The following is a 10,840-nucleotide window of genomic DNA, read 5'->3' as shown; positions in this document are numbered from 1 at the left end:
AGACCAACCCACTTTTGTATGATCTTTTATAATCGTCGAACGTATACAAAAGAATATATGCATGTACATACATACATATAATATATATATTGTATATATATATTAAGATGTCAATACATTATCTCTCTCCAAATAAATCCAATGAAAATACATCCAATGAAAATCACTATGACATCAGAGTGTGTTTATTCATTGTTCAATAATTGTTTACAATTACATGTTAAAAATATATATCCTCCGTTGGTAAAAATGACCCCACGGTTTATTTATTTTATATTATATATGCACTGTTTATTTTACATATGCAGTCTCGGGTAACTTATTTTCAATTCGTTCACAAAATGTCTTAGCGGTAGAAATCGTTTAAGTAAGTGACACTGTATCCCTCCAATTCTTGTCTATGTCAAAGTTTGTTTATATCCACGCTGCTTTTATAATATAAATTCAGATAAGATTTTATAATTTATGATATTTACTATTTGTTTATTATTTTGAGACTAAGGCAATAAGCTAAAGATTTTTTTATGACTATTGTGCAATGTCTTTCTATAATAGTTATTTTAATTACCTATATATAAAATATTTCAAAACTGAAGCAATTTATTTACAATATGTAGTACTAGTCAAAGTTTTTGTTTAATTCAAAATATAAATTTATAAAGTAATAAATGCACTATAAAACTATATTTTTATTTATAAATAAATAGGAGATAAAGTTTTATGTTATTATTTACTTCTTTCACTTATTTATATTAATTAGATAAAAAATAAGCACGCGATTGGATCGACCTTACTTTGCTAGACATATTCTGAAAGTCCATCTTGCCAACAGAGAGTTAAGAATGTTTTGTCTATATAATATCAACTAAAAACATCAGTCAAATAGTCAGCCAAAAATAGCCGTAATTACGTATATTACAGGCGACTTCACAGATTTTAATGACATATGTTGTCAAGGTCATGACCTTGAGTTATCTCCGACAGGTTTTAACCGTTATTCGTTAAAAAGTTATTAACCAAAAAAGTTTAAGAAATAACATTGTATTTCTGTTATATACATATAATATTAAGTAATATCCTATACCTCTTCCTATTTATAAATGTTTAACTTTTTGTGCGAAGCAAGATTCACCACTCACTTCTCGTGGAAAGTTGTTGCCCTTAGGCAAGAGAGATATTTATTTTAGAACAGAGAATTATTGTTTCATATACTAGAAAAAAGACGATATTTCTTAAATTTATTTTGTTTATAACTTTTTAGCGAATAAGGAATAATGGCTAAAACATATTGAACATCACTCAGGGTCATGAGCTTGACAACAGATGTCAAGATCAAAGTCATCGCGCGGAGAGAGGGTCTCTTATTCTACATAATTACCAAAAATTAAATAAACTAATAAGAAAATTGTGCTAAAATTTTACATAAAGACTCAGACGTAAAAGTAGAATAATAATATATAAAATTATTATTAAATTCCTAATATTTTGAAAATAAGTATTAAATAAATTTGTTGCAAATTAATATCCTTATAATTTTGAATCGCTTCAGTAAATCAACTCTGAATTTTATTATAAGTCTCCGAACAAATTTAAGAACAATCTGTATAATTTTTATTAAGTTTTTAATATTTTAGAAATAAATACTAAACATCCTTAAAACTTATCATTTCTATTAATCTTTAATCTCAACATCGAACGTTTAAGCAATATAGATAACTGTTTATTCCGCTTTATCATTGATGACTTAATTTATCGAAATGTTTGGAGAAAATTGTTCGAATTTGTTAAGGAATATTCTAAAAATCAAAATTGTGTAATCTCATAATGTTTACCGTGTGTCAAATTCATTTTATCGTTCAATATACTATTACAGATTTTAATATACTATTATAGACATTCAATATACTATTATAGACTAGAATAATAACTAGCGTGGCTCATTGCTCTTTCATTATTTAACTTAAATTTTAATTTGTTAAGCCTATTATTTTATCTAATTTTTAATATTATAATATTTTAGGAAGCACACGTGAATACATGTTACAAGCATTTCTACTATTTTGTAACAGAATTTGATTTAATTAATTCTAAAGAATTAGAACCGTTAGCCGAGATGACTGCTAAAGTTTGTAAGGATAGTATTTCTCCTACTCAAAACACAGCACCATCAAGTAATCAAGGCAGATAGTTATTTCGTAGTCACATTAGACAAAATTGATAATTTCAAGTTATAGTAGAACAACAAAACCTCGAGAAAGATAAGAAAAGGAAATCGTAATAAATTTATTCATTTCATGTGACAATATAGTTTATGACATTTTAATTGTATATTTTCTTAACTATGCGCTTTTAAAAATAATTAGCTGTAGGAAATATTGGTAGTTTTAAATGTTCCTTATCTTATGTGCATCGTCTTATTGTAAAGATTGTTTTATTAGTTATATATTTAAAAATATAAAAAAATGTTTTTTTTAATAAAAAAGAGGCTGATGACTCGAACTAGTTAATTATACTATAAATAATTTTTCAAATTTTTCTTTTATAAACAAATGCATTGAAAACATAAAAAATAATACTAACCCAACAAGATACAATTTGATGCCTCATCCATATAAACAGAGATTACTAAACCCGTCCGTTTTTTTGCCTATTCAGAATAATTAAAAAATCTCTAAAAATTAATCAACATACTTTTAACTTTCTAGAATAATTATTGGAACTTTATTTTGGAAAATAATAAAATGTAGTAATTTATAATTACCGACAGACTCAAAGAAACTTGCACGAATAGGAATCGCTCGGTCATTAGTGACTCGTCTTGTAAAGTAAGGGTTACTATTATATTATAATACTTATGAATATTGTTAAAAGATTTTTATTTTATAAACCAATTTCGGTAAAAGTACTGATTTGGTAAGCCCAGCCTCAATGACCTTGACCTTGATATATGCTGTTAAGGTCATGACCCTAAATGACCTCCAACAGGATTTAGCCGTCACTTATTATTCGTTAAAAACTTATTAAAAAATTAAATAACAACGGTGTAAAGACTCTTTATGTATAAACAAAATAAACAAAATAAATGGCGAAAAAGAGTCGACGCATAATATATTTAATTAAAGATAATAGTCATAGAAAAAGTACATAAAAATAGTACATAAAAAAAGTAAAACGGCGTATATTAATATTATATATAAAACAAACAAGTTTCGGCTGCTGGATTGAGCCTTCCTCAAATGTAAAAAGAATATAATCCGAAAAGACATAAAAGATTACAACAAAAAAAATAATAAATTGATAACATTCAGTGACGCAACATTTTAAACTTGTTTGTTTTATATATTAATATACGCCGTTTTACTTTTTTTATGTATCTATGACTATTATCTTTAATTAAATATATTATGCGTCGACTCTTTTTCGCCATTTATTTTGTTTATTTTGTTTATACATAAAGAGTCTTTACACCGTTGTTATTTAATTTTAACGCTGGCGTCAACAATGCGTACTTTTCACCGCTCTTATTTTGATTTTATTCGCTTTCACTTCGGTTCTCACGCTGTCAATTGCTTGAAATCTTGGATTAAATGCCGCCGTCTTATTGTGAAGAATTATGTACACGCACGTTTCATTAAGCAGTGTATTCTCAACGAGTGTCACTCCGAGACACTTGAACGTTTTTGACAATTGCAATATCAGTTTCTATAGTGCCAGTTTGGATAAAAAGTTGTCAAATCTCAAATCTTTGATGATTAAGAGGATTTTGCGCATTGAGTTGAGTGATTCATATAGGGCTATTGACCGATACAGAGCCTGGCTTTTCCATCTAGTGGGCTGCATCTCGGTTTGTCTGCCGATGAACATCGGTGACGAGTTCCTCCGGACTCAGGGAAAATCGTGTCATCGCTTCTTTACCAAAGAAAGGGAGAGGCTCGATTCCAAGCTCCGATGGTTGATCAACAAAAAGTTTAAGCGATCCATCGTTGGGATCGTGCCCATTCAATACAGTCTCGACTCTGTCCGTAAGCCAGGCAATTCAACTTCGGGCAATTCCTTTGGGTCCTTGGGGCGCGACTCTCTCGTTAACTCAGCTCCGTACGTAGTCGACCCTTCTTCCTTTCCAACTAACAGTTCGCCTAGTCCTATGATTTCCATTTTTCCCAACTCCTTTCCTCCACAGGTTCCGTCGTCTCTGTCCACTGTCAGGGATGGCTGGTTTCTGAACTTGTCTTCGTGCGTTATCCCTCACAATGTTCAATGTTTCCTGCAACTGGGTAACAACTTTGCGCTCTCCTTTAACAACAAGAACAGGATCATTTTTGACTGTATCAAAGGGATTGAGAGTGGCACACTAAGAATGCCCTTGAATAGGAGAATGGATGTGATTAACCAATCCATTCCCATCATGAAAAACATCGTCTCGTCTCCGGTCTTCACTTCTGACATTCACAAGTGTTTGGCTGTATTAGAGTCGGACACTCGATCGTTTTTGACGGCGCATCCCAGCGTCGTGTTTACGCTTGCGGATAAGGGCAACGTCACTGTGGCTATGGATAGGGACGTTTACAGAGACAGGATGACCGAGTTATTGGGGGACTCGGACACGTATGTCCCGATTAAAAGAGATCCGACCAAAAAACTTACGACAGCCTTGAGGTCTATGCTCACTGGGTGGAAGACCAGAGGTCACATCAAGGATTCTGAATACAAAGCGTTGTACTGCAGTGACGGTTCTCTCCCGAGAGCTTATGGGCTGCCAAAGATTCACAAGCCTGATTGTCCTCTTAGAATTATAGTGTCATCGGTGGGCAGTCCGCTACATTCTTTGGCTACGTTTTTACACAAGAAATTATTCAAAACCATCCCGAGAGCTGACAGTTATATGAAAAACAGTTTTTGAACTGGTCGAGAGGCTGAGGGATGTGCACTTTACGGGAACACATGAGTTAACGTCTTTGGACGTTACCTCTCTGTTCACGAACGTGCCAACGGATGTAGCGATCGACTGTGTTAACGAACATTGGCGGGCTGTTTCCAGCGATTGCTCTCTATCCAAGAAGGAATTTTTGGGAGCGATACAGTTTGTCCTGGACTCTTCGTTTTTTGTCTTTGACAATGTTTTTTACAGGCAGAGCTTTGGCACCCCCATGGGCTCTCCAATATCACCGGTGATAGCGGACTTAGTGTTGAGGAGATTGGAGACGGTGTCCTTGATGTCTGTGAATTTGGACATTCTATTCTATTATAGATACGTTGACGACATATGCACTGCGTTGCCCCCCTCTCAGATCGACGTGTTATTAGAGCGATTTAATGCATTCCATCCGCGCCTACAGTTTACCGTAGAGAGAGGCGGAAAAACGATCAATTTCTTGGACGTTACTGTGTCTGTCAACAATAATCGCTTTAATTTCGATTGGTACCGTAAGCCAACGTTTTCAGGTAGATTTTTAAACTTCCACTCTAATCATCCATTGACGCAGAAAAAAGGCACCATCTTTTCATTAGTCGACAGAGCCTTTTTATTATCTGACATTAGGTTTCACACAAAAAATTTGACCTCCATCATTGACATTTTACTTCTGAATGACTACCCACTAGACTTTATTTTTGACTCCATCAATCATAGGATCAAAAATTTGATTAGAAATAGACACAGATTATACAATACCGCGACTGACAGTGACTTAACTAATAAGTCTACCTCTTGGCTTACGGTGCCTTTCATTCCGCTTCATACGGAGAAACTTAGATCTTTGAATAAAAGCAAAAGTGATATCAGGGTGGCCTTCCGCAGCCCTAACAAAATGGGCAAATACATAAGAGTCCAGAAGTATTCTTGTCCCAGCACATCGAAAAGCAACGTTGTTTATAAAATTTTATGTAATGATTGTGACGCTTCTTACGTTGGACAGACGGGCAGGCAATTAAAAACCAGGATTGCCGAACATCGTAATCATATTAGACATAAAGCTTCTGCCCGCTCTGTCATCACCGATCATAGGTTGAGTCACAATCACGATTTTCAATGGGACAATGTTCTGATATTAGACGAGGAGCCTTCGTATAGAAAGCGTTTGATTTCGGAGATGCTACATATTAAAAAACAGAGGAACAGTCTTAATTTACAGACTGACACCGAGGGTCTTAATAAGGCATATCTGCCGATTATAAACAAAGTCTGACTTTCGATCCTGTCGACCCGTCTCCTCTCTCAGTGCATCGCGTTCCGTTTTAGCGAGCGGTCGGTGTCACGTGCGATGTTGACATGTCTGACTTCGACGATTACATCCCTATCATTGCCATGGGTTTTCACACCTGTCATGCATTGCGGCGGTTCTCATTTCCTGTTCGGATGCGTTGGTGAGTGAGCACTTTGTTTCTTATCTGCGGCGTGTTTAGTTTTTAAGTTTTTAAGTTGTTTAGTTTACTTGTTTCTTATGAGTTCCCTTCCTTTTCCGTTTTTCAGTTAGCACTTGACTATGTTTCTTAACATCGGTTTGATTGCCCCATCGCATATACAACATTAGGCTACGTCGAGATCCATCACAATTGCTGATTTCCGCGCGTTAAAAATGTTGTGTCACTGAATGATATCGATTTATTATTTTTTTTGTTGTAATCTTTTATGTCTTTTCGGATTATATTCTTTTTACATCTGAGGAGGGCTCAATCCAGCAGCCGAAACTTGTTTGTTTTATATATTAATATACACCGTAAAATATATTAATATAATATATTTTACTTTTTTTATGTATCTATGACTATTATCTTTAATTAAATATATTAAGCGTCGACTCTTTTTCGCCATTTATTTTGTTTATTTTGCTTATTAAAAAAGTTTGAAAAAATAACGTCTTAGTTCTGCTATATATGCTATTAAAAACTATTCTATATTCTTCTTTGTTTACGTAATGATGCGAAGGAAGTTCCACCCCACCTCCCTTCCTGCCAAGGAGCATTCAACTTTACACGCGAAGCGACTTTTAGCCCATCTGCTTCCCTGCTAAATAAAGCTCTAGATATATCAAAGTAGCGAAATCCTTTTATCTGAGCCGAAATGCTGACAACTTTCCTGTTGACTATTTCGACCGTCATTTTGAATCTAGTGGCCTGTAGACTTGGAATAAGCGCTTAGTATTATTGATATATGTTAGATTTTTAATAGGTTTGAGATTTAACCAGACGCTGAACTTCTAATATGCGTATTTATTTTAATATAATATAATACAAAGAAGAGAGATTAGATCACGTCTTGCACAAACACATGTAGTGGCTAAGTAATTAGAGGTTATAAATCTGTAGAACAAAGAAAACATGTCAGACAAAGAAAAGGAGTATACAGCGCTGATTAATGTAAGCTTTCAAATATTACATGAGTAAAATTCATGACATTGAAAATTAAAATAATATTATAATTTTCAACAGTATATGACGGTTAGGAAATAAAAAATGGAAGACCTTTGTGCTACTTTAGTATATCTAGAGCTTTATAGCTAAGGGACGCACGACTTTCCACACAAAACTCCATTTTTACGTAGAAAATCGCGGGCATCTTGGCAAAAAAGAAATTGAGGTGAAAGTCGCTTTGCGTGTATTCCTTCAATTCGTTCCCCTCATACCTCTCTCCGTATTTAAAATTATCTGATTCTTCATGTAAAGCAGGGAAATAATTACTAACTTTAATTATTAATAACTTTTTTAACGAATAACGTACAACGGCTAAAATCTGTTGATGGTCTCTCAGGGTCATGATCTTGACAACATATGTCAAGATTAAAGTCATTGGGACTGAGTCTCCTAATTAATACTTTTACCCATCTCTGAACTGAATAATAAATGTTTTGTGAATCTTATCAGTAAAACTAATATACCGAAAGAAGTGCACACTTTACTACAACTGAGTGCAAGTTTTTTGTTTACCACTACAAAATGTCGAAGTCGCACAATAAAACTTATTAAACATATAGAACATAACTTACGCAAATTAAAAATCCCTAAAGCTAATGAATTCATGAATAAAGTTCTTCCATTAATTTTCAATATTAATAAAAACAACTTTATTAAAACGGAAACACAATATGTACATGGCTTTCAGTACCTAAATTGTTCATAAAGAATAAACCTTTAAAGAACGACTACAAAAAATGTTTTTTTCTCAATTTTATAATCGAATTTTATGCCAAATAATAGTTTATATAATGATATACGATATATTAATTTACAAAAGAATTTTGTTGAGCATGCGGTTGGTTTCAGAAATATAAAGCGTCAAAGGAATCACCAATTATAAAGAAAATGTAATACTAACAACGCTTTATATTATGAATTTTTGTTGAATTTTTTCTAAAGTTGGTATCTGTGGATTCTTTGAATTATTGATTATGAATCATGATGTTACATAGATTTTAAGATGGCGGACACAAATACTGGAACAATCACTCTGCACTTCTATGGAAACTGTTATATTGTGATTTTTTCGGCTCGCTGATTATGCATTTTCTCTTTGAGCGTCGGTGGTCAGACGCCTTGTGCGTTTGACTCGTGACTTACCGTTCCGAGTTTGAGTTTTACCGGCACTCCACATAGAATCGGTTTATTCCATTAAAACAAGAGACTATCTAATTATCTGATTGTCTCAGTATTATGGATAAACCAATATCTAATCCTAATCCTATTCCTTATCCCAATCTCCTTATCCTTATTCTTCAGGGTGTACGTTTGGAGACGAGACGTAAATGAGTGGGCCTCCCCGTGATTCCCCGTGGGCGCGAGACGCCTCGAGGATTCGTGTCGCGGCGAAACTGCTCATTCCTGCAGAAACGCTCTGCAGACGCTGCTGTATTTTTCCATCGCCTTCTCGGGGCGGTCTCGTTGGATAGTGGAATAGTCTCGCATATACTTTTATGGGTAAGATGGCATATTCGCTTCGTTGGACGGGGCCGACTAACATTAACTGATTATACATTTTCTATCACATTTTGGAAAATAATCAATGACAATTTTCGAATGAAAAAAGCATTCTTTGATTTTTTTTTTCATAAAAAAGATAGCCATAAAAAAGGTAGCCGCAAAAAAAGGATAGTCATAAAAAAAGATAGCATAAGTACCAACTTTCAAAAAAATTCAACAAAAGTTCATATTAAAGCTACTATTATTAGTGTCATATTTTCTTACAAGTAGTTGATGACTCCTTTGACGCTCTATATTTCTGAAACCAATCGCATGCTTAACGTAGAACTTCTTCGTGATTAATGTCTCATCTTAAGTTATCATTTGACATAAAATTCGATTCCAAAATCGAAAAACAGGCGAAAAATCCACTCTTTTCGCGATCGTTCTTTTATTCATATAATATAAGCCCCTAAGGATAACATTGTGGTGGCCTTAGACAAAGATGATTACATATAAAAAAGGGAACGTTTACTCAATGACATAAACACTTATGTATATAAGTATTACTCAAAAGTCGATGAACGAACTAATTACCGAATTTAACCCTCATCACGTGTACCCTCATATGCTCTTTAGTTAACCCTCATACGTTTTTTTAATACTCATTAAGTGTATATGGAAGTCATTAGTGTCCATATTTTTTAAAATGGATTAAGTAGTTCAAAAAATATTTAAAAATTCATGTAGCTTTCTTTACTATTCTAAATGAAAGATGTATATATAATTAAAAATAAATTAAAAAATTATAAAATTATAAAATTAAAAAATTAATTTATTTAAATATTAATATTTGCAAAATTGAAAATATAAATATGAGTATGGTAGTGATACATTCAAAAATTTGTAACTTTTGATCAAATTAATGAAATATAATAACTAAGGAAAATACAGTTCAAAAGTCATATTTTAATTAAAAAAAATGTCAACAAATTTTTTTAATTTAAATGCTTAAATTTGGGACATAAAATCTTACAATTTCGAAAGTTATAAAAATAAACGTTTATATGAAAAATTGACATTTAACTTTAAAAAATTCATTTTTTATTCAAAATTTGTAATCTCATACATTTTTATGAATAAACAAAACATACGAGATGACATTGTAAGAAAATAAAGAAATTGTAACATCTCTTCTGCAGAGCGATTTGCTATTTTGATTCTAATTGTAAGATAACACTGAATAAAAATTTTTTCATTATGTATGTGTGTTTTATTTATAAAAATAGTCCAGAAACACAAAAAAATCATTTTCTTATTTGTATGACAAATAAGAACAAGGCTCTCGTTGGCATAAGAGGCAAATGGCATTGATTTCCGTTTATGTATTTATGATAAAGGAAACAATGGAGAAGTCACTGCAAAATATTTCTTTTACAACATAGGTACTTCTCCCTAAGTTTTATTTAAATCAAACAAGTATTACAATAGAAAAAGGAAAAAGTCTGATTCAAGAATAGGCATTTCATAATTTTGTATTAATGCCTTTTTGTTTGAAAAAGGAAATCTAAAATCTACAATTTGATGTATTATTAGTTAAAAGAAAAGTGTTTGTTAGTATACAACACATTATTTTGAGTGGTAATTTGTTATAATAAAATGATCAAAATCAAACGTGTGCAGGGATGGAGCACGTTGACTTATATCATAAAAAAAGGTTAGGTTGACTTACTATACTACATATATGAACATTCAATTACAATTTAAGACTGACAAAACACTTTGTATTTAATATTTATTTCTATACTAAAAATAAGATAAAATTAAAATAATTTATATTTGTTTTTCCGTAACAACATTTTGCTATTGTATTTAATCATTAGAAAATAACTTTGAAAGATACAATTTTTACTAATTGTAAGAAGTACAACAGTAGAAGTATATATAT

The 10,840-nt window shown here is 32.3% G+C and overlaps 1 protein-coding gene across 1 annotated transcript in view; it reads left to right on the top strand.

Moving 5' to 3' along the window:
- LOC108746591 (MOB kinase activator-like 3) overlaps nucleotides 1–2,266 on the top strand; it is a 139,999-nt gene extending 137,733 nt beyond the window's left edge. The window contains exon 5 of the mRNA XM_018483452.1: nucleotides 2,021–2,266. Within this exon, the coding sequence (XP_018338954.1) occupies nucleotides 2,021–2,188 (168 nt within the window). The 3' untranslated portion in view covers nucleotides 2,189–2,266. The remainder of the gene's footprint in view (nucleotides 1–2,020) is intronic.
- Nucleotides 2,267–10,840: the final 8,574 nt, after the last annotated feature.

Source organism: Trachymyrmex septentrionalis, unplaced genomic scaffold (genome assembly GCF_001594115.1).
Source record: "Trachymyrmex septentrionalis isolate Tsep2-gDNA-1 unplaced genomic scaffold, Tsep1.0 scaffold18, whole genome shotgun sequence".
NCBI classification, from domain to species: Eukaryota; Metazoa; Arthropoda; class Insecta; order Hymenoptera; family Formicidae; genus Trachymyrmex; species Trachymyrmex septentrionalis.
The sequence above is the reverse complement of the archived record's forward strand: the minus strand, read 5'-3'. Positions and strand labels throughout refer to the sequence as shown.